At 42.7% G+C, this 22,347-nt stretch overlaps 1 protein-coding gene across 1 annotated transcript in view; it reads left to right on the plus strand.

The window, feature by feature from the left end:
- The window catches only part of LOC143996869 (uncharacterized), a 126,900-nt gene that overhangs the window by 35,918 nt on the left and 68,635 nt on the right, over positions 1 to 22,347 (plus strand). The window contains exons 4-5 of the mRNA XM_077492159.1: positions 15,565 to 15,730; positions 19,162 to 19,387. Of these exons, the coding sequence (XP_077348285.1) occupies positions 15,565 to 15,730; positions 19,162 to 19,387 (392 nt within the window). The remainder of the gene's footprint in view (positions 1 to 15,564; positions 15,731 to 19,161; positions 19,388 to 22,347) is intronic.

Raw genomic sequence — 22,347 nt, forward strand, 5'->3', positions numbered from 1 at the left:
TTTCTTGTCCCTTTTTTAAGTCTTAAGTACATTTTCTGTCATCTATGAATGCTTTCTGAATGTTAAATCAAAGGGGCTTAATCGCTGATAAAATAGTATATATGTGATAAGAATAAAAATAGAAAAAACCTTAATGATTAAGCTGCAACCATATGAAGTGTTCTGTCACTCTAAGCCCTTGTACACATGGTCGGACATTCTGAAAACCAAATCCGTTGGATTTTGTCCGACGGATTTTGTCCGAAACTGTTGCATACACACGGTCAGACAAAGTTGTCGGAAAATCCGATTGTACATAACGTGATGACGTTATTTCGTTACAACGGGACTACGTTCAGGCTAGTAGCCAATAGCTTTGGTCTAGGAATTTGATCTGAGCATGCGTGGCACTTTGTCCGTCGAAGTAGGCTACACATGATCGGAGTATGTCCGATCGGAGCATTTTGTCGGAAAATTTTACGGACAAGTTGGAAAACTTGGTCCGTCAGATGCTCTGATGGAAACAGTCCGATGGAGACCACACACAGTCAGATTATCCGACAAAACGCTCCGATAGGACACATTCTGTTGCAATCTCCGACCGTGTGTACAAGGGCTAAGGGTTAATAGTTCAAATATTAGTGCACTCTAATCAATTTTCTATTTAACCACTGCACTAAAAGGAGTAAATACTGCTCTATGTAATTTCATACAAATAAAGTGCTAAGTGCAATAATCCATCCTCCACACATAAACCAAAAGATGCTGAATATTATCTAGATCAATGTGCCAATATGGTTATACTAGATAATTTTTCCATGAAGACCACTTCTAAATAGACTTCTCCAGACATTAGATGGGTGTACCTAGGTCCCACTGGTTTCCATGAATTCGGTGCCAATGGCACCACTGGACATCTTGCGATGTTGAAAGAAACTAAGCATGATGGAGGTTGTTTACGAAAGGCAAATCCACTTTGCACTCCAAGTGCAAACTACAAGTGCAAAGTGCACTTGAAATTGCACTGAAAGTGCACTTGGAAGTGCAGTCGCTGTAGATCCGAGGGGGACATGCAAGGAAAATAAAAAACAGCATTTTAGCTTGCACATGATTGGATGGTAAAATCAGCAGAGCTTCCCCTCATTTCAGATCTACCCTCGGATTTACAGCGACTGTACTTCCATGTGCACTTTCAATGCAATTTCAAATGCACTTTGCACTTGTAGTTTGCACTTGTAGTGCAAAGTGGATTTGACTTTTGTAAATAACCCCCAATGTGTCTTTTCATCTGCTACGTTAGAGTGGTTCTAAAGTCAGAAGTTTTTTTTTATCTTAATGCATTCTATGCATTAAGATAAAAAAAAACTTCTGTGTGCAGCAGCCCCTCTCAGCCCCCCTAATACTTACCTGAGCCCCATCTCAATCCAGTGATGTTACTCGAGAATCTTAAGGTGCTATCAATTATCTGTATTAGGTTTAAAATTCATCCTGGTATCATATTGGAGCACTTTGGCCTCAGGTCCAGAGTTTACATGGAAATACAGAATGTGCAGTATGTGCAGTATAACGGCAGTGTCAACATTGCCACCTAGTGAGAAATAATTTAGCATCTCCAACCACTGTTGAAGATACAAGCCAGATGCACTCCAAAAACATCAGTCCTCATAAAACTTTATTGTTCCAGGACAAGATCACAAGGAACTCCACCGAGAGCAAGACTTACTTTACAAAGCTTGGAAATGTGTAATTTAACATTTAACTGAATTTAGTTGTATATATCCAACTGTTGTCCAAGAATATGGAAATGATGTGGAAATTTGCATTTGCAATTATTTCCATTACTTTGGCAATGTGTTCCTTAAAAAAGGAACTGTAGATTATGGCAAAATTCTAGAGCACAGCATACTAAGAGGATAAATGATTTACAATCTCTAAGTGAAAAAAGGAAATTTTGAGGCTGATTTAATAAAGGCAAATAGACTGTTCACCTATTTTATTTTATTTTTATAATTGACAATTTTTATTGAATTTTGATATTTTTTCAAAACAAAGAAAACAGAGGTAATGAACACTGGCTATCTTACATAAATCCAATAACAGTCCGGTAAGGAGTGCACACGTTAAATTTACATGGACACCAAAAGAGACCCATCAAGTCAGTGCCTAATGTCAACTAAACAGGCATACCCCACTTTTAAGTACACAATGGGGTTTATTTACTAAAGTTGGAAAGTGCAATAATTAAAAAAGTTTCCTTAGGAATACACTCCTGGCAGCTCCGAATTCCAACTTTTCAAGGAAAGTTATAGTGAATGAGGTGCAGCCCTGCTGACTTCCATCAGCCAATCATGTGCAAGCAAAAAAGGCTGTGTTTTTTTATTTTCCTTGCATGAGATTTGGTATTCTTTGTAAAGTGAAACTTCACCACATTCACTAAATTCTGGGACAAATTCCTAGTCAAAGTGAAACTTCCCTTGCAAAGTGAACAGCCTTTTTGCCTCTAGTAAATGAACACCCTTGCATCCTTTCTAGGCTTTCTAAAGTCATTATCAGTGTTGGTCAACAGAGCATGAGAAAAGTTGGTGGGTTTAGATTCAATGATGCCAATGACATGGCCTGCCGGCCATCTGCATGTGGCCCACGAGCTGTTGAGCAGCAGGGCGGCAGCGGGGAGTTAACTTACTGCCACTGAACGCCAACTATAGAGGAGGATGGAGGTACTTTTCGCTGCCACTTACCACTATTGTCGGTAGGGAGGGGGTTTAAATTTCACTGCTGCTGACTACCAATGTGGAGTTGGGGGGGGGGGGGGGGGGGGTGCTGCAGACTAATATTGTGTCCACTGACAAGAATGTACAGTTGTTCTTGCACTCATTGACACCAATGATGGGGGTTATTATTGTGTCCACTAACACCAATCCTGGAGGTTATTATTGCATTCACAGATACTAATGTGGGAGGGTTATTATGGCATTCACTGATGCCAATGCTGGGGGTTATTGTACTCCAACCTCTTCCGTGTGCATTGTGATATTCTGCAAAAAAATCAAAATGATTGGCCGTTGAGGTGTGTTATAACCAGGGCTGGCCCAAGACATTGTGCTGCCTGGGTCCAAGAATAAAATGCTGATGGCACAGATGGTGCACTGCATTGACACTGATGGGGCACTGTGATGGCGCTGATAGGGCACTGTAATGGCGCACTGCGATGCCACTGATGGGGCACTGATGACACTGTGATTGCACTGATGGCACTGTGATTGTACTGATGGGGCACTGTAGTGACACGGTGATGGCACTGATGGGGCACTATATTGACACTGATGGGGCACTGTGATGCCACTGATGGAGCACTGTGATTGCACTGATAGGGCACTGAGGGCACTGTAAATTGCACTGATCGGCCACTGAGGGCACTGTGATTGCACTGACGGGGCACTGTGATGAAACTGATGGGGCACTGGGATGGCCACTGATGAGGCACTGTGATTGCCAGTGATTGAATACTGTGATGCCACTGATAGGGCTATGTATTGACACTGATTGGGCACTGTGATGGTGCACTGTGATTGCTCTGATGGCACTGATTGCACTGATGGCACTGTGAATGCACTGATGGGGCACTGTAATTGCATTGATGGGGCACTGTGAATGCACTGATGGGGCACTGTGATTGCATTGATGGGGCACTGTAATTGCACTGATGGGGCACTATATTGACACTGATGGCATTGTGATGGCACTGATAGGGCACTGTAATGGTACACTGTGATGCCACTGATGGGGCACTGATGGCACTGTGATTGAACTGATGGGGCACTATATTGACACTGATGGGCCACTGTGATGGCACTGGTGGGGCACTGTGATTGCACCAATAGGGCAGTGAGGGCACTGTAAATTGCACTGATGAGGCACTGAGTGCACTGTATTGCCACTGAAGGGGCACTGTGATGGCACTGATGGGGCACTGTGGTTGCCACTGATTGGAAACTGTGATGGCACTGATGGGGAACTGTGATACCACTGATGGGGCACTTTGATGGCATTGATAGGGCACTGTGATTGACTGAGGGCACTGTGATTGCATTGATGGGCACTGTGATGGCACTGATCATTCTGCAAGTGGGAGAGACTTTCCCTGAGGTGAGTAAATATACACAAAGCAACCAATTAAGTCAGCCAGCCACTCACATTACCTAGATTTACTATGAAAATAGAACTCACCAGCTGCCAAAGTGGTGCCTGATCCTCTTTTATTGTCTTGCAGCACTGGTGATGAGTGGGTAATTGTGCTGTGCTGCTATGCTGTGTGATGATGTGCCCCTTCTCCGCTGCATTCTCTAACCCATGCACTGCTCTGGCTCTGCCTCACAAGCCATGCCCACCTCACGCTGCTCCAAACCAATGCCACTCATCCCGCTCTGCTGACCCCCAGCAATGTACACAGGAGGAGGTGATACCATCCATGACAAGCACTATGCTGGAGGCAGAGATGGTGTTTGTGTATTTTTTATAATGCTGTTCCCGCCCGGTCGGTGGCCACAACAATGAGCTAATGCCAATTTAGTGATTCTCTTACACACTTCATTTCCAGCAGGGCCATAGAGGAGGCAAGGTCACCAGCCCGCAGCTGCCCCTGCTAAAGCAGCCACCTGGGTCCAATGGACCCACTGGGACCCATTGTAGGGCTGGCCCTGGTTATAACCAGTTTATTTTGAATGCGGTGCCTAACTTGACGCAATGCTCCTCAATGCAGAGAAATGTGCTTCTGTTGTGTGACATCTGGAAGTGTCGGGCCGTACTTGAGGCCCTCTGTCATTTTCAAGTTGACCACCACTGGTTTGGTAAAATGGTGACCTGTAAAATCTTTTAAAGCTATGGATAATTTAATGTACATTTCCAGTTTTATACATGTATGTGAGAAGGCCCAGTTTTGAAGTGGTTAATTGGAATAATGTGAAGTGTTTATCTGCAATTTTTATCAACTGAAAAAATGTAGTTTTTAAATCATGAGTGTAAAAAAACAGATATATCTACAGTTAAGATAAATATGTATTCATTGTCTTGCTGGACATAAATTTTCGGTTAACCAAATTTTTAATCCAGCTATATCATGTCCAGTTTTCTGCACTGCAGTACAAGCAATAACGCTTAGTCAGTGAGTTTGATTGGATGGTAAAGGAGCAACAGCTCAATTTTGAGGCATCTCTATGCCAAGCAGCTTGCCTCATTTGTTATGCCGTGTACACACGATCGGATTTTCTGATGGGAAATGATGGATGTGAGGTTGTTGGCAGAAAGTCCAACCATGTGTATGCTCCATCGCACAATTGTCAGATTTTCCACCAAAAAATTTTGGCTAGCATGTTCTCAAATTTTCCACCAACAAATGTGTGTTGTCGGACTCACCAATCGTGTGTACACAAGTCCGTCGGACAAACGTCCAAAGTACAAACACGCATACTCGGAAGCTTTTTTTTCTAGTGATATCAAGAATAATATTATTATGTTTTTTTAATTTTTTTATTTGTGCATTAACCGCTTGCCGACCAGCACGGATGGCCAGCACCTCCAGAATGGCACGGGCAGGCGAATCACTGTTATGTTACGTCGCCCCTTCTGGTGGCCACTAGGGGCGTGGGCAGAGCTGATGCGAGTGTCCAGTGGTCTTGATGACTGCTGGGCTCCCACGATCGCTCGTAACAATCTCTGTGTGTAAACACAGAGATCCCGGTTCTCTGAGGGGAGAAGAGACAGATCGTCTGTTTATACAAAGTATGAACAGCGATCTGTCATCTACCCTAGTCAGTCCCATTCCCCCTTCAGTTAGAAAACACACTAGGGAACACAGTTAACCCCTTGATCGCCCCTAGTGTTAACCCCTTCACTGCCAGTGAAATTTTTACAGTAATTAATGCATTTGTATAGCACTGATCGCTGTATTAATGCCAATGGTCCCAAAAATGTGTAAAAAATGGCCGATTTGTCCGCCATAATGTCGCAGTCATGATAAAAAACGCAGATCGCCGCCATTACTAGTAAAAAAAAATAATAATAATAAAAATGCTATAAATCTATCCCCTATATTGTAGATGCTATAACTTTTGCGCAAACCAATCAATATACGCTTATTGCAATTTTTATTACCAAAAATATGTAGAAGAATACATATCGGCCTAAACTGAGAAAAAAATTGTTTAAAAAAAAAAAAAATGGGGAAAAAAAAGGACGTCAATTTTGTTTGGGTATAACGTTGCACGACACCGGAATTGTCAATTGCAAAATGCCGTGATGCAGTGTCGAATTGCAAAAAATGGCCTGGCCATTCAGCAGCCAAATCTTGCGGGCTAAAGCGGTTAAAAAAATAAAATAAAAATTAGACATGCCATCTGCTAATAGAACTTAACCAAAAAATGCATTCTATGCATCAAAAATATTGAAAATATACCAAATCAATGCATTATTCAACCCAAAAAATTATGTCAAAGCAATAACTCTATGGCCAATAATAAATAACATGTTATTTCCTCCGATTCCGCAACATGGCTGGTTGACGAACGGCCGAGGTTTAGTTGTCGGAAAGTCCGATCGTGTGTATAAGGCTTTAGAGTCACAGCACTGAGAAGCAATCTGTTTAGACAGGAAGGAAGAGACTAGATATATAGGCATTGTTCTTGTCTTCCAGATGCCCCTGTATGCTTTAATCCTCTCTCTTTTACCCTGTACTATCACTTGTTTCCTTTCTCTGAATGAATTATGCTAGAGTTCAGGTTTGCAAAAGTGAATATGTAACATATAATCATAGCTGATACCTCAGTCTTATCAATGGCGTGTACCATCTAGGTAGTTAATGTAATGTTCAGAGCATAAGGCATATTTTAAATAAATTTATATTTTCTGCAGATCCCAACAGACAAAATGACGGCTGCTAATGCGTTTCAACAAATTCAGGTCTTAATCTAATCAAACTGAAACAATGATCAAAAAGTCTGTAGGTAAAAGATCCAATAATCACTTCTGGGGTGCCCACAGAAAAACAAATGAAGCTAAAATAATGAGTTCCCCTGCAATACATTGCTCACAAATTTTCATAAGTAAAAAGTTATACCACAGTCACAAAAATGTAAAGTGCAGAAATTTGTAAATATTCATTAATACTTTGTAATAATCTCCATTTTGTATAAAGCCAGTAATATTACAGATTTTTATTTTGGAGAAACCACCATACCCAGTCTAGTGCCCTGGCACAGACAAAGCCACTATATATTTTATCAAAATACTTAATATACATATTTAAAGTGGTTGTAAACCCTTACAAACCACTTTGACGTACAGGTAAGCCTAGATTAAGGCTTACCTGTAGGTCCAAGAAATATCTCCTAAACCTATACGGTTTAGGAGATATTTACAAAAAGACAGGCACCGCTGTCTACGGCGCATGCGCCGTAGACAGCGGCGCGCAGGCGCATTGAGCAGGCCTCAGATCACTGCAATATGCCGCTCGTGTCGGCTCCTGTGCGCATGCGCGGGAGTGACGTCATCGCGGCTCCGGTGAATCACAGCGCCGGAGCAGCGAGACCCGGAAGTCACTCTGGGATACATGGCAGCAGTGAAGATGAAGACGGAGGACCACTTCGGGGGCTTCGTTCTCAGGTAAGTTTTTCATAATGAACTAGTATGCTATGCATACTAGCTCATTATGCCTTTGCCTTGCAGGTTGCATTTTTTTTTTTTTAAATAGCCTTTACTTCCTCTTTAAAGGGCATATTAATATTAAAAATGTAATGTGGTTGTTAAGGCTGAAGGTTTTTTACATTCATGCATTATTTGCATAAAGGTAAAAAAAACCTCAGTATGCAGCTCCTGCCGATGCCCTCCCAATACTTACCCGAGCCCAATCTTAATCCAGAGATGTGCACGAGAGTGGCTGCCCTCCCAGGTGTCTGCCTCCTCATTGAGAGACAACCATTGGCTCCCACTGCTGTCAATCACAGCCAGTGAGGAGGGAGCAGGGGCTTGCTGTGGTGGGCACTTGGTGGGGGGGGGGAGGAGTCCAGAGCACCAGTGGAGGACCTGAGAAGAGGAGGATCGGGGCTGCTCTGTGCAAAACCATGGCACAGAGCAGGTAAGTATAACATATTTGTTATTTTGAAGAAAAAAAATAAAGCCTTTAGCAACCTTTTAAAGCATTTGTTACCCCACCACTTCATATTCCTGCTGAAGTATCCTGTTCTCTTTGTATTGCTTCCTTTATGCAAAATCCCTGGTGTTACTGCTAGTCCTCTTTGTTTTCCTTTTAAAAACTGACCACATTAACCACTTGAGACCCGCGCTATAGCCGAATGACGGCTACAGCGCGGATCTCCTTTTTCGGGACTACGTCTATTGACGTAGTCCCGTGCACGAGCGGCCTGCGCGCCCCCTGAGGGGCGCGCGTGGCGCGCTCTGTGATCGGCGAGTCTACGAGACTCGCCTGATCACCGATCCGTGCAAGGGGTCGATCCCGACCCCTTATCACGTGATCAGCTGTCAGCCAATGACAGCTGATCATGTGATATAACGGAGCCGGTAATCGGCTATTATTCCTCCTCGTGCTGACAGTGCGAGGAGAAAAAAAAAAAGCCGATCACCGGCGGCCGTGATCGGGACATCAGTCCCGATCACGGCCAGCCCTGCCAGTGCCCACCTGCCCCCTGCCAGTGCCCACCTGCCCCCTGCTTTGCCTACCTAAATAAAAAATGTGTCCCCCCTGTCAGTGCCACCCAGCAGTGCCCATAGTGCCACCCAGCAGTGCCCACAGTGCCACCCAGCAGTGCCACCCAGCAGTGCCCACAGTGCCACCCAGCAGTGCCCACAGTCTACCTAAACAAAGGTGCTGCACCCCAGTGCACATATCCGTGCCCAGCAGTGCCGCCCAGCAGTGCTGCCCATCAGTGCCCAGCAGTGCCACCTATCAGAGCCACCTATCAGTGCCACCTATCAGTGCCACCTATCAGTGCCCAGCAGTCCCATCTATCAGTGGTACCTATCAGTGCCCCTTAGTGCCACCCATCCGTGCCACCCATCTGTGCCACCCATCCGTGCCATCTTATCTGTGCCCGTCTTTGCCCATCAGTGCCGCCTTATCTGTGCCCATCGGTGCCGCCTTATCTGTGCCTATTAGTGCCGCCTTAACTATGCCTATCAGTGCCCACCAGTGCAGCCTATCAGTGCCCACCAATGCAGCCTATCAGTGCCCACCAGTGCAGCCTATCAGTGCCCACCAGTGCAGCCTATCAGTGCCGCCTCATCATCGCACTTCAATGAAGGAGAAAAATGACCTGTTTGCAAAATTTTATAACAAACTATTAAACATGATTTTTATTTTTTTTTGCATCTTTTTTTGTTTGTTTAGCAAAAAATAAAACTCCCAGCTGTGATTAAATACTACCAAAAAAAAGCTCTATTTGTGGGAAAAAAATGATAAAAATTTCATTTGGGTACAGTGTTGTATGCCCGCGCAATTGTCATTCAAAGTGCATCAGCGCTGAAAGCTGAAAATTGGTCTGGGACTGAGGGGGGTTTAAGTGCCCAGTAAGCAAGTGGTTAAGCAGGAGAGCACACTGTGGGCAGTTTCCCTAGCTATGCTGTGAACCTAGTGTAGTGTACTCTCCGCCAATGATCAGACTTGTCCTGACGTGCCATTCACTGGCAAGCTCAGTGTGCTGCTGATTCTCCAACACCCCCCCCCCCCCCCCCCCCACCTCTTATGCAGCTGAGGACAGAGGGAATGTGATCTTTTTTTGTTTGTTTCTTTATATCTATACAAAAATGTTTTTGCTTTTCATTTCTATTTTAAAATGAATGGGTTATTTTACAAGGTGATTGTTTAAATCACTTTACTTATTACTGTAATGCAGTTAGACTGCATATACAGTAATGCACATTATTTCTTTTTTATGTGCTAAGCACTGCAGCAAGGATTATCCACTTGCCGACCAGCCACTATAGTTATAATGCGGCAGGTCAGATCTATTGTGTGAATTGCCATAGGTGTACATCCAGTCATGTTATAGATATAGTGAGCGCGCACATGGCGCCAAAGCCGATGCGCGTTGTCCACAGCCAGCCACGATCGCTCCACAGAGAGCCAGAACGGGGATCTGTCAATGTAGACAAACAGATCCCCGTTGTATCAGGGGAGCACAGAGTGATCGTCTGTACCTAGTGATTAGGAACAGCAATCTCTTTGTACTCCCTGTCAGTCCACTCCCCCCACAGTTAGAAACACCTCCCAGGGAACATATTTAACCCCTTGATCGCCCCCTACTGTTAACCCGTTTCCTGCCATTGTTATTTATACAGTAATCAGTGCATTTTTATAGCACTGATCACTGTATAAATATCACTGGTCCCAAAAAAGTGTCAAAATTGTCCGATCTGTCTGCCGCAATCCCACTAAAACTCGCTGATCACCTCTATTACTAGTAAAAAAATAAAAAAAAAATGTCAGAAATCTATCCCCTATTTTGTAGACGCTATAACTTTTGCTCAATTCAATAAATATATGCTTATTGCGATTTTCTTTAACAAAATATGTAGAAGAATACATATTGGCCTACTGATGAAGAAATTTGTTTTTTTTACATTTTTTTTTGGATATTATAATATAACAAAAAGTAAAAAATATTGTTTTTTTAAAACAATTGTCAGTCTTTTTTGTTTAAAAATAAAAACTGCAGAGGTGATCAAATGCCACCAAAAGAAAGCTCTATTTGTGGGGGAAAAGGACATAAATTTTGTTTGGGTACAAGGTCGCACGATCACGCAATTCTCAGTTAAAGTGACGCAGTGCCGTATCGCAAAAAATGGCCTGTTGATTAAGGAGGTGAATCCTTCCAGGTCTGGAGTGGTTAATATAGTCTAGGCTGGCAACACCAGGAGAGCTGGACTGCTGCTTTCACACGCAAGCAGCAGCCCAGCTCTCTTGACAACTGCTTTCCCCTCCCCAGAATACTGCTCTAATTAGCACTGTTCAGAGAGCAAGAGCACTGCTCAGGCTGAGTGGGATAGACTAAAGGAGAGCAAGGCTGCTGCTTGTGAGCCGGGGTCTGACTTTTCTCTATGCTGACAGCTCAGGTTTTTTCTAACTCTTGCTACAGCACTTAGCTGATACACAAAAGTAAAAAAAGATTTGTGTTTATTGCTGCCTATGCATGCTGTCCAAATAAGTACTGTATATTCAACATGACGTGCGTCTGTGCCCAAAATAGTGTAATTTTATTGTTTTTTAATGTTAATATTTATATGCAATATATTAGTTGGGAAGTGATTCTCTCTAGCTTTCTGTTGTTTACATGTCTGTCCTCTGAAAGAACATTTGTATCACTATGATTAAGGCTAGGTTCACATTGCTGCGATGTGGGAATGCTGCGAATCCACTGCGGGTTCCCGCATTGCATGTCTCCCGGCGGCAGTTCACACTGACCTATGCGAACTGCTGGGAGTGTCAGTGAAAAGTTAATGACACCTCCAAATCAGTTTGCATATCGCAGTGCGATCTGCAAACTTGGACAGGAATCGGATCACATGGTGTGAACACCCATGCGATCCGATTCTGCTGTGGACCAAAAAAAGGGCCCTGTACGAGTTTGTACCGAATGCGATGCGAATTCAGCCATACTATCTGTATGGCTGAAATCGCATTGCACAGAGATCGCATGTGATTTGCACTGCAGTGCCGTGCGAATCACATCCGATCTCGGACATCGCAGCAGTGTGAACCTAGCCTAAGAGTGGAATTGGTTGGAACAGGTTAGTGGCTGCTATTGCATCTATTGAAATCTGCATCAGACATTCTTTAGTAAAAGTAGAGGTAATGCCTAATGTGTTTCTGTGTACTGTTTTATGTGTATAACTAAAGTGTACTTTTTGGAAAATTCCTAAATATGTGTGTAGCACCGCCTCCTTGAGGACTGCTTGGATTTACCTGTTCTGCATCGCCAGGACCCTGTGAACATTCCAACCCACCTGACACTCTGGGTTCAGACATCTTCCACAGCACCTTTAAATGAAGCTTCACACAAGTCAAATATGTTTATAATATACTGTATATGCTTTTACTGGAGTAAGTGATGTGGTATTGATACATAAAAAAGGGGAATTAGTCAGCTGAGTGCTGGATAACAGCCCAGACTCTGGAGAATAATTTCCCTAAAGACAGCTTAAAAACAGTTCAACAGCACAAAAACACAATTTACATATATGTACAATGAATTACCACCTGAAGTATAACTGTAAAGGCAGTAAAAAGTTAGCTATCTAGGACAGGCATTCTTACACTAAAGGGGAACCTCAGGCCGGCCTATTCAACCTTTATATCCTAATGAGAGATCAGACGAAATAGGGGATAGAATGGGGTCCTTTAAATGGTAATAACATCAGTGTTCAAGATGCAGGCCTGATAGTCTTCACCGGCAGTTGGAGCTCATTTGATTGTATCCAATAAGGCACAATAGTGGGATAATAGCCAAAGAGCCTAAACAGGCTAGTGATACTCCTTGAAGTGGTTTTAAGCAAAGGCGTCTATGTACAGCGTTTCAAACAGTAATGCAATAAAGTGTTCCCAAAGTAAAGGTGTCTGTACACAGTGTTCGGATAAAGTAGCAAGGAAGGGTTTCAAATGATGGGCACTTGCCCTCTCACCAACGACCAGACCGGCTTACACCTTGCAGACAGCGATCCTGGAAGAGAGGTCCTTCAGCAGAATGACCAGCGATGACCCACGGCTGATGGATGCAGGCAACCGTAGTATAGATCTGCTGGGTGCTGCGTGGATGTCTGATGAACAGCAGGCAGGCTTAGACCTCTAGGGCTGGGTTGAAATCACTCAATCACAGCGTGGTAGGCTGCATTCTCTCTCCCTGCATAGGGAGATGTGCACACAGCAAAGCCTAGGAAGAAGAGAACGTGGCGCTGATCTCCGGACCCTTTTACCATTCCTCCCAGGAGTCTCTTCTGGTTGTAGCAAGGATCCCTGGGATGTGGAGTCCAGATGTCATGACACACAAGGGAAACGCTGGTCTGAAAGACTACTAATCCCACAATCCTTTCTGGTAGGGCTCACAGATGTGATGACAGTTACTGGTGCCCAGCACTAGAGGGATATGTCTATAGGTGGAGAATGATGGGAATTGCACCATATTATGACTGTAGTCCACATGGCTACATCTTCTTTTTCACTGGTTACCAGTGCTTAAAGTCTCTGTTGAGAATATATAGGCATTGATTTACTAAAACTTGAGAGTTAAAAATCTGGGGCAGTTCTGCAGAGAAACCAATCAGCTTACAGATTTTATTGTCAAAGCTTAATTGAATAAGCTGAAGTTAGATGCTGATTGGCTAGAATGCAGAGCTATACCAGATTTTGCACTCTCCAGTTTTAGCAAATCAACCCCACAGTCTTGCAGAATGAAAAAAACACAATAAGATATAAACTAACTAAACAAACATATTTTATTGCTAAAGTGGAACTCCACCCACAGCTCCCTCTTTAGCTATGGACAGCAAGAGTTTCAGCCCCTGTCACGTAGTACCAAATCCACTTACTATGTGATGCACAAGCCTCATAAAAAAACAAAAAAACTTCCTTTACTTTCTCTTACATGTCAGAGAACATGTCAAATCGCTCCAATGTGAACCTAGGCTTATACATTGATCAGTGCATTTTTTTTTAGAACTGATCACTGTATTGGTGTCCCTGGTCCCCAAATAGTGTCACTTTTTGGGAGCAGATTTGTCCACTGCAATGTCACAGTCCTGCTAAAAATTGCAGATTGCCGCCATTACCAGTAAAAACACAAAAAAAAAAAAAAATGAAAGTCTCTAAATCTATCCCCTATTTTGTAGACGCTATAACTTTTGCACAAAACAATCAATATACGCTTATTGCGTTTTTTTTTAATCAAAGATATGTAGAATATATATTGGCCTAAACTGATGAATTAATTTATATTTTTACCTTTTTGTTGCATATGTATTATAGCAGAAAGTAATTAAAAATAAATTAGTAATTTTATTTTTAGCGCAGAATATAAAAACTGCAGAGGTGATCAAATACAACCAAAAGAAAGCTCTGTTTGTGGGGAAAGAAGGACATTAATTTTGTTTGGGTACAACGTCGCACGACCGCACAATTGTCAGTTAAAGCGACACAGTGCTGTATCGCAAAAAAAATGGCCTGGTCATTAAGGGGGCAAATCCTTAAAGGGCAGAAGTGGTTAAAGTAGAACTATAGGCAAAATTTGTTTAGATAGAGTTATAATCCTCTTCAGATTTATTTCACCATCTCTGTCCCATTTCTGAGATTTCTCTTAACTTCCTGTCTTGCAGCCAAACAGGAAGAGAGAAGAAATCCCTTGGGACCCCCAGGTCACCAGAACTAGTGTCCCCATTGGAAAATTTCCCTTCTTTTACTTTTCTGGTGACAACCCAAAATTTGTGTTTTTCTTTACTTTCCTTTTCCTTGATAATAGAGAAGATAGATCTCCCCAATGGGGGCATAGACAACAGTAAAAATGGACAGGTTTTCTAATCCACCTCCACTCTAGCCAAAACAAAAAAAAAAAGTTTTAGCTTTAGTTTTACTTTAAGTAAATAGTAGAGGAGAAGCTGCAAAGCATGCAGGGAATCGAGCAAGTTGTAGAAAGAGAGGACCAGCAGACATGCAAAACTCAGAACTTGACAGGAAATTTTTCAAGTAAACTTATATTGGACCATCATAAAAAAAATATATATTATTATTTGTTTTTTTCCAATTCATAATTTTTATTAGCACCAATTTTAGTTTACAACACTTAAAAACTATAATTTGAATTGCTATTACAATGCAGATGTTATCAAATGAAAGTGTATACTGTAGCCATAGATTTCCTTTCTGCTAGTGTTTGCTAGGCCAGCATTTCATATTCCAGATATGCAATGATGTACTATGTACTTGTATGAGGAAGTATCCTGTTCTCTATGTATTGCTTCCCTTTGAGTGAAATCCCTGATGTTCCTGTCAGTCTCTCTGCTTTCTGATTAAAAACTGACCACACTAAGCATGGGGACGCACCATGGTCAATCCCCTAGTTATGCTGGGAACTCAGTCTGCTCTCCTCCAATAATCAGACTTGTCCTGACACGCCTCCCCTGCACAACCATTTACAGGGAATCTCAGTGTGCAGTTGTTTCTCCTCCCCTAAAGCTCTTATGCAGGTGAGAACAGGTGAGAACAGAGGGACTGTGATCATTTCTAAAAAAAAAAAGAAGGGGGGAAAAGGGTATTTATATATATATTTTTTTTATATATATCTATAAACAAATGTACCTTTCATTTCAATTTTCAGGTCTTGGGTTGTTTTACAAGGTGATCGTTTCCAATAACTTTAAGCTTTGCCAAAGGCTTCTTTGCACATTGGGTTTCTAAAGATACATTTACTATACTACAGTAATAAATAGTTAAATCTCATATTTGCTTTCATTTCATGTGTGTTTTTTTTTGCAAACAGCATTGTGTCATGCTTAGTGAGTATTTTCATGGTATAATCTATTTTCTCACAGAATCTGTGTGCCCTACTCGAATACCTGTGGCATCACGTGATGAGAAGGGATTTGAGTTGCTTGTGGGGATGAACATTCATAAAAAAGGTCAGATGATAACCGGGTCTTTGGTCTCGGAAAAAGCCTATCTTCTTACGCCTTCTGTAGATGTGACTGAAAACACCAGGTATGAGATTAATGTAATATTATAAATGCTTGAAGAGTTTACACATTAAAACCATCCTGATTTCAAAGAATCTACTATTGTATGTCAACTTGGTGGAGATTTTGCTAAATTAAAGGGAACATATATTTAAAAAGATGACCAAAACTAGAAGACTTATGAAATCCATATTAACTAAATTCAATGGGCTTGCCTATCACTTACAGTAATGCCAGTGAAGATTCTAACTTATACAGGTTATTTTTATGGCTTGAAATAATTAGGAATTGCGCACACAGACTTTTGTTAGCTGCGTTTGACATGTGTTTGAAATACACTTCAAAAAAGGGTCAGTACATATCCATTTCCCTCAATGGTACAATGTTAATGATGGTTGTGAGGCTGCATTTGACTTGCTTTGCATTGCATTTTCCGTGCACACAGTATGTCCTTTTGTAGATGTGTGTGCAGGCAAATGCCACTTTTTGCATCTGAGATACATAGCTTTTAAATGTAAAAGCCAATGTTCAACCCCTACGTGTTCAATCCCTAATGCCGCATACACACGACCGGACTTTCCGGCAGACTAGGTCCGATTGACTTTCGGCAGAGTTCCGACAGACTTTCCGAACGAACGGACTTGGCCACACACGAACTGACTAAGTCCGTTCGAAAGTCCATTAGTTTTGAACGTGATGACATAAGACGGGGCTAAAAAAGAAAGTTCAATAGCCAGTAGCCAATAGCTTCCCTTGCGTCGTATTTGGTCCGTCGGACCAGCATACAGAGGAACGGTTTTCCCGATTTTTTACTTTTTGCTACAATAAATATCCCCAAAAAATATATATAAAAAAAAAAAGGGTTTATTGATTGGTTTGCACAAAAGTTATAGCGTCTACAAAATAGGGGATAGTTTTATGGCATTTTTATTAATATTTTTTTTTTTTTACTAGTAATAGCGGCGATCTGCAGTTTTTATTGTGACTCTGACATTATGGCGGAGACAATTTTGACACATTTTTGGGACCATTGTCATTAATACAGCGATCAATGCGATTAAAATGCATTGATTACTGTAAAAATGTCACATGCAGTGAAGGGGTGACGTGTGACCTAATGTGTGTTTCTTACTGTAGCGGAGCGTGGCTTGGTGTGTGATGTCACTGATCGTCGTTCCCTATGACAAGGAACAGACGATCAGTGACAGGCTCACTAGGAAGCACGGGGAGAGGTTTGTTTACACTTACCTCTCCCGTTCTTCAGCTCTGTGACCCGATCTAGGGACACCGGCGGTGAGCGCCCCCCCCCTCCTGGGCTGTACCAGGACACGTGTCCTCAACATGGGAGGGTGCTTTGGGAAAGGGGGGCCCTGCGGCCCCCCCACCCCAAAGCAGCTTGTCCCCATGTTGATGAGGACAAGGGCCTCTTCCCAACAACCCTGGCCATTGGTTGTCGGGGTCTGGGGGTGGGGGGGTTATCGGAATCCGTGTGTGGGAAAGTCCGTTCATTTCGAAAGTCTGGCGGACTAGCGCACAGGCGGCCAGATTGTCTGCGAGTCCGGCGGAGAATTTTTGAGTCAAAACTACTTTCTAAGTCCACCGGACTTTTGGGGAAAAAAAGTCAGCCGGAGCCCACACACGGACCAAGTCTGCCAGATAGTCTGATCGTGTGTATGCAGCATTACAGTTGCACCTTCCATTCAGCAATCTATTAGGCCCAGCTTCCTCCAGATATACACTCCGGCAGGTGGATAAAATATATTGCCTTCAGCACTTGCCCCCAACTGATGCACTTGCCCCCAACTGCAAAGGTGTTTCAGATATTTATCATCTACCCAAACAATACCTCTGAACAAACACCTCAGGGACTAGTCAGATGGGATTGTCACACTGACCACGATGATTACTGAAAACCTATTTTCTCATGGTTACATGATAGTTTACGTTTTTTGGGGTTGTTTGAAATGTGCAAAGAGAGATCACACAAATAGTTATAAGTATAACATTTAAATAAGTAATAACAGATACAGATAACATAAGTATTAATATTAGAAAATATAACAAGAATTCTTAACTAAAGATGCCGTTTCACCACGGAGTCCCGTCTGCTTTTATGGCTTAGCACAGATAACCAAACCAGATGCATGCATGATGCAGCTCTGGAGACGAGACTCAATATTCCAAGTTGTAGCTGTAGTATATTTAGCACTTAAATGTAGGGAAATGGTCAACTTCCACTGCATGCAATAATATAACATTCTAAAGACTTGGTCAGTTTGCAAAGAACTTCCTTTGGTCTAAGTCAGCTAAAGTAGCCAGGATATTGGAGGCTTTCTTAGATATTGTGAGACAACTTTAATAAAGAAATATAAAATATGAAATTTCCCCATCAAAACCTCATCAACATTATCAGCCAAACACAATTAATACATTGAGCTTAGGAGAACCAAAGTTCAAAAAGTTTAGGCAAAGCTCAGGATGGTTACAGCCTATCTGCAAACACTCTCATATAACTAGGGACACTACAGCTTAGGTGGGTCCAAATATGTTACTACAAACTATATTGGATACACTGGTTAAAAGAGGCCGATTAATCTAATGGTATGTTTTATAACTGTAGTCTCGATTTAGCAAGCTACAATGTATGTGTTATTTGCCTTTAAGATTTTTAGATTTTTTGGTGGAAAAAATGCTCATTATGGCAAATACCACCCTTTGCAAAGTATCAGAAAAAGCAAACAGAACAGGAACACAAACATCACAGAAGAACATGCAGACTCTATGTACTTGAGATAAAGACCATAGTATGATTCAACCCCAGGAACCCATGCACTTAGGTACCACTCTGCCCTAGTGAAATGCTTGCAAATGCAATGTGGTGATGCCATAAACTTACCAGGTAGAAGTAACAAAGGTAGATACCCAGATGTGTGGGACAACTGGTGTTGAGGTGCATGTGCAGACACATTTTTTCCTTAGTTTTGGATAGAGTGGGGAAGGGTTGGTAACCTTTTCACATTTTATAATACTATCTGGGATTCTGCTGGAGAAATGTACCCTTACCTTCAGGGTTACTGTCAACATTTTACCAGACAGGAAGTGAGATGATCTCTCCAACACATACAGAAATAAAAATGATCACTTTATTAGAGTGGAAGAAGGCTAGAACCCCTATTAGGTTTTTTACTATTTTTGACCCTGTTGAGAATTTGCCATCACTTCCCCTCTATTACAAACATTGTTTGCAGGACAGGAAATGTGGGTAAATCTCTTTAATGCCCCCAAATAGCCTTAAAAACCCAGCACATTTGCACACATTTGTTTTAGTTTGTTAATCCTAAAATGGGTCAGTATAACCATATGTTGAAGTCAGGCACTTTTATTTAGATTTATTTATACTTCAGATTTTCAGTTTTCTTCACTATGCATTCTTACATGAAATTATATTTTCAACAGAGAAATATTTCCAGAAGGTCTGCCTCCCTCCTATGTGTTTGTGGCTACCATACGTTTACAGTCTCCTGAAAATCAGGACATCATTGATCTGTGGAGAATACTGTCTAAAGCAGGAGAGGTCCAGGCAGCAGTCACTCTAGATGGCACTGACAACTCAGTAATTTTTACTGTCACACAACTGAATGCAAATTCCCAAGTGATTAAGTTTAAAGATCCAAAATTAAAGGTAAGAAACAGCGTAGTCATAAACCTTAAGGCTGGGTTCACACTGGATCGATGCGGGAACGCCGCAAATCCACTGCGTTTTCCCGCATCGCATGCCTCCCGCCGGCAGTTCACACTGCCCTATGCGGACTGCTGGGAGTGTCAGTGAAACCTTAATGACACCCCCAGATCAGTTCGCATATCGCAGTGCGATCTGCAAACTCGGACAGGAATCGGACCGCATGGTGTGAACACCCATGCGATCCGATTCTGCTGCGGACCAAAAAAAGGGTCCTGTGCGAGTTTGCGGCGGGTGCGATGCGAATTCAGCCATACTATCTGTATGGCTGAACTCGCATCGCACAGAGATCGGATGTGATTTGCACTGCAGTGCGGTGCGAATCACATCCGGGTCTCCCAGCCGCAGCGGTGTGAACCCAGCCTAAAGTGGATATAAACCCAAACATTTTTTTTTTAAATTAAGACTCATATCTGTTACAGCAGAGGATGTCATCTCATCTGTCCCCAGCTCTGATCAATCCTGTTATCTTTCTTCTGTAAGATAAAAACAGACACACAGAGAAATAGGTGCCAGTTTCTTCCCCCTTGCTGTGAGTGACAGGTCATTTTCTTATCTCATGCAAAAGTGTGAGAGAGGAATTCTGTGTACTTTACATCCCCTCTCCTTTATTCTGCAGCTCTCCCAGGATTGGCTGCTCCACACTTCAGCATGATTGGGCATGCTGAAATCATGTGGTGACTTTCCTGGGTTTTAAATGGATGTTAGTGATCATGGGGTATAATCCACAAGACCAGCATAAGTTCAGTGTAAGAAATATCGAGACCTGGCCAACAGGAGAGTAGAGGTGGGCGGGAAGTCCGCGGACATCACGACTCCACCCACCGAGCCCTGGACAACAGACCTGCCTACGTAATCCAGAGTATTGCAAGGCTCCAAACAGCTAAAGGGGAAATATTTGACAGGTAAGGATACATGCATGAGGCATGTATATCCTTATAGATCAGCACTATGAAATTAATTTAGAAATTATGAGAGTCGGTTTACATCAACTTTAAAGTGATTCTATAGGCAAATAAAAAAACAAAAAACAATAAACGTTCCTGCTCTATGCAATGGTTTTGAGCTGAGCAGCCCTGATCCTCCTCTTCTCGGGTCCCCCGCCAGCGCTCTTGGCTCCTCCCCCTGTCGATTGCCCCTATAGCATTGCTATGGGGGTGCTCGTACGTGCTCATTCCTGAGCCAGTGTTCTATAGAATAGTGCCCTCCGTCGAAAAGTGCCCACGCATGCACAGCTCGAAAGGCAACTTCAGCTGATTTCCCGATCAGCTTGCATGACGTCACCATAGCGCACGCACAAATCGTAGGAGGCCTTTTTCAATGGGCGCTACCATTTGACAGGCAGAGTTGAAAGCTATGCAAACAGCGAAGGGAGACCGTAGTTTTCAGATTGTGCCTCACTGTTGCAGGGTGGGTTTACAGTGTGTTTAAGGTTGGGGTTTGCTGTGTTGAATGGTGGGTTTTGCCTGTGTCTAAGGACAGGTTGCAATACAGCCACAACCCGCCCTGAAACACAGCCACAACCCGCTCTGCAACAGGCACAAACTACAGTCTCCCTCCACTGTTTGCATAGCTTTCAATTGTGTATGGTATCCCCCGTAGAAAAATGCCTCCTCGGTGTGTGCATGCCCTAAGGTGACATCATGCCAGCTGATTGGGAAATCAGCTGGAGTAGCCTTCCATACTACTGTGCATGTGCAGACACTTTTCGACAGAGGGCACTATTTGATAAAACACCGGCTTGGCATCGCCCCCTCCCTCCTCACTAGCTGAGATTGACAGCTGCAGGAGCCAGTGACTCCCGCTGTTGTGTCTGAGCCAATGAGGAGAGAGAGTGACTGGGCTCTCATGCACAGTGCTGGTTCGATCGGGCTCAGGTAATTATGAGGAGGGGTGGGGGGGGGGTTGGAGCTGCTTGCAGACGTTTTTTTACCTTAATGCCGAGAATGAAAAAAACCTTCTGACTTTAGAAACACTTTAAGTGAACTTCCTTAATGATGAATTCCAGTTATTGCAATTGGACCAGTTTAAGCATGTATAGTATGTGCCATAGCTGTGAGATTCCCCTGGAAGCTGGAAATCACTGTAGTAGGCACCACTACTACAGTGATTCCTGCCAGTTTCCAGGACCAGTGCTGAGTGACTGTCCTGCTGCTTCCTGAACTTTTGATTTTCTCAGTTGATGCAAAGTGTTCTCTGATTGGACAGGGTGAAGATTGTGGCATCACCACCCCTTCTTGCTACATTATTCAATCAGAGAATGCTTTGCAATCATTGAGGAAATATAAGGTTTTCCTTGAATGACGCCCATGCTAAGTGAGTGATCACCTGGGTTCAGAATGTAGCAGGACAGCAGCTTGGCACAGGACATGGAAGCTAGTGGAGATTACTGTAGTAGTGGATCCTACTACAGTGATTTCTAGCTTCCATTGGGATCCCACAGGTGTGACACATATATTTATTCTGTAAAATGTACTATACTTGGATTTCATCTTTAAAGCATGTAAACTTTACCTATTTACAATTTCTTCCACCAAACATCATACTTCAGTTTGTATGAAGTATAATTAACCCCTGTCCATGAATAACAGATCAAGCTCTACTAAACAATAAATCAACATAATTCTGGTAAAAAAATAAAAAAATCTTCAGCATCTGACACCCTGGAGTGTAGGAAACCCGGTTCCCCACTGTCCACTGTGGTCCCGTGTGCTGGCCCCCATTAAAGAAGACCGTTTGTGTCTTGTATCTTGCTTTTAAGGTTTTCTGGCTGAAATTACCAAAGCCACAATGGCACAGGTGTTTGGTTTAGGATTGAGAAGGGAAACTAGTTTACTAAGAGGAAACTCACATAAACACAGGAAAGACATACGTAGCAAGGTCCCGACCCCTTTGGTCTAATG

The sequence above is a fragment of the Lithobates pipiens genome, unplaced genomic scaffold (assembly GCF_037356315.1).
Source record: "Lithobates pipiens isolate NorthernLeopardFrog02 unplaced genomic scaffold, aLitPip1_a1.2 Scaffold_19, whole genome shotgun sequence".
NCBI classification, from domain to species: domain Eukaryota; kingdom Metazoa; phylum Chordata; class Amphibia; order Anura; family Ranidae; genus Lithobates; species Lithobates pipiens.